General features: G+C 63.8%; 1 protein-coding gene across 2 annotated transcripts in view; it reads right to left on the bottom strand.

The window, feature by feature from the left end:
• Nucleotides 1–1,738, bottom strand: part of LOC119322331 — a 7,916-nt gene extending 6,178 nt beyond the window's left edge. For both annotated transcript variants that reach the window (XM_037595832.1, XM_037595838.1), the window contains exons 1-3: nucleotides 1,530–1,738; nucleotides 1,111–1,441; nucleotides 202–996 (exon numbers count right to left, since the gene is read on the bottom strand). In XM_037595832.1, coding sequence (XP_037451729.1) covers nucleotides 202–996; nucleotides 1,111–1,318 — 1,003 coding nt within the window. In that variant the 5' untranslated portion in view covers nucleotides 1,319–1,441; nucleotides 1,530–1,738. The remainder of the gene's footprint in view (nucleotides 1–201; nucleotides 997–1,110; nucleotides 1,442–1,529) is intronic.
• Between the last annotated feature and the right edge of the window lie 6 nt (nucleotides 1,739–1,744).

Here is a 1,744-nt window from a genome sequence, read left to right as displayed (position 1 = left end):
TGAAGTACATATGCTATCTCATGGGCACATTTATGAAGTTTAAGCAGAGCATTGTTTTCAAATAAACTATCCTTTTTTCATTCATTACTAATAGAACTGATTCAGCAACAGCATATTGACCTAGATTAAAACAGGAATTAAATTCACATGGAAAACAACTGGGATAAACAAAGGAAAAGAAGGTCAAAACAGGTGTCATACCAGGAGAACTAGATGGAGGTGCAAATGATGGTAACGCCGGTGCCGCCACTGGAGATGCACAAAGTGCAGGTGCAGCTGGTGGAGATGATGGTGCGGCCACTGGAGATGCACAAAGTGCAGGTGCAGGTGCGCCTACAACTTCCTTCTGTTCAACGCCGTCTGGGCTCCCTTCAGCAACAGGTTCAGCAGATTCTGAAGAACCAGGCACCTTCTGCTTCTCATATTTGGCCAAGCCTTGCCCCCATCCAAGCCGGGGCTTCTTCCTGGGTGTCTCCTCCTCAGCCGACTGTGAATCTGCCACAGCCGCAGACTGCGATGGGGCGTTCTTCTCTGAAGCCGCCCCTGCAGTAGCGCTCTGACGAGCTGACAAAGGTCCAGCGCCAGCTGCGTCTGCAGCGTCAGATCTGCTCTCCCTCCGGCGCAGGGGCCGCCAAGGAGTCGCACGGGGTTGGTGTTCTCTATCCTCCCTGTCAGCCCTATCACTGGGAGGGTCGTAACAGATCGGCACAGCAACTGACCTCAGAGGAGACCTCCTCGACGGTGGGGGAGGCGGGGGCTCCTGGTGGCCCCTTGGGAAGTCGCCCCCGTAGCTCCTAAACGGAGACCTCCGGTAGGATCCCCGCAAGTCACGGCCGTCCCTCCGGCCGCCGCCGCCACCATAGCGGCTGAAACCCTTATAGCCGGTGGGAGGGTCTTCCTCCAGCCAGTAGCGGTCGGAGCGCGAGGGCGTGTAGCCCAGCGGCTCGTCGGGGTAGGAGCGGTCATAGGTGCCGGCGCCCTGCCTGTAATAGCCCTCTGAAACAGCAGAAAGGGTGGGGGGGATCAGCGGGGCAGGAGGAGAAGCGTTGCGGCAGGGCAGCGGAGGTGGCGGGCGTATCAGATCTGAGGGCCTGGGAGGCGGAAACCTACCTGAGGAGGCCGAAGACGCGGTCCTGCGAGGCGAGGGCCGGGCGTGGTCGCGCAGGGGCGGCGGCGGCGGCGGTGGTGGGTGGTACGGGGAGTCCCTCCAGCGCGGCGTGGCGGGGGGCGCCGGCAGGAGTGGGTCCCCGGCGGCCGCGTCGTGCCTGCGCCCGTCCCTGTAGAGGAACTCCCTCCGATCCGGCGGAGGCGGAGGCATCCACGGCGTCGTTGCGGTCGTCGTCCCAGCGGCGCGTATCCCCAGCTCCGGCGGGCGCCGCAAATCACATACGCCCGGCAGAGCAGAGCCCGCAGCGTCGCCGGCCTCCTATCCAGGAGCAACCTGCACGAGGACGCGCACACAGGTCAGGAAAAAAAACTCCTGGCCGGAGACGGCCGGCGGCAGGCGGATTCAGAGGTGGACGACTTACAATCCCGGGGGAGGCGGCGGTCAGCGGGCACCAGGGGCACAGGGCGTCGGTCCCCGGAGAAGGAGCACCACGCGGAGGCTCCAGGAACGGGGCGGGGCAGGGGAGGAAGGCCGTCGAGGGCCGCCCGCCTGTGTGGAGGCGGCGGAGGGAGATGCGAACCGTAGCGGAGGCCCGGCGCCCGGAGTCCCGCGACCAGGGAGGCGGGGGCGGGCGGG

Source organism: Triticum dicoccoides, chromosome 1B (assembly GCF_002162155.2).
Source record: "Triticum dicoccoides isolate Atlit2015 ecotype Zavitan chromosome 1B, WEW_v2.0, whole genome shotgun sequence".
Lineage (NCBI taxonomy): Eukaryota > Viridiplantae > Streptophyta > Magnoliopsida > Poales > Poaceae > Triticum > Triticum dicoccoides.
Note: the sequence above shows the minus strand (reverse complement) of the source record. Positions and strands in the feature narration are given on the sequence as shown.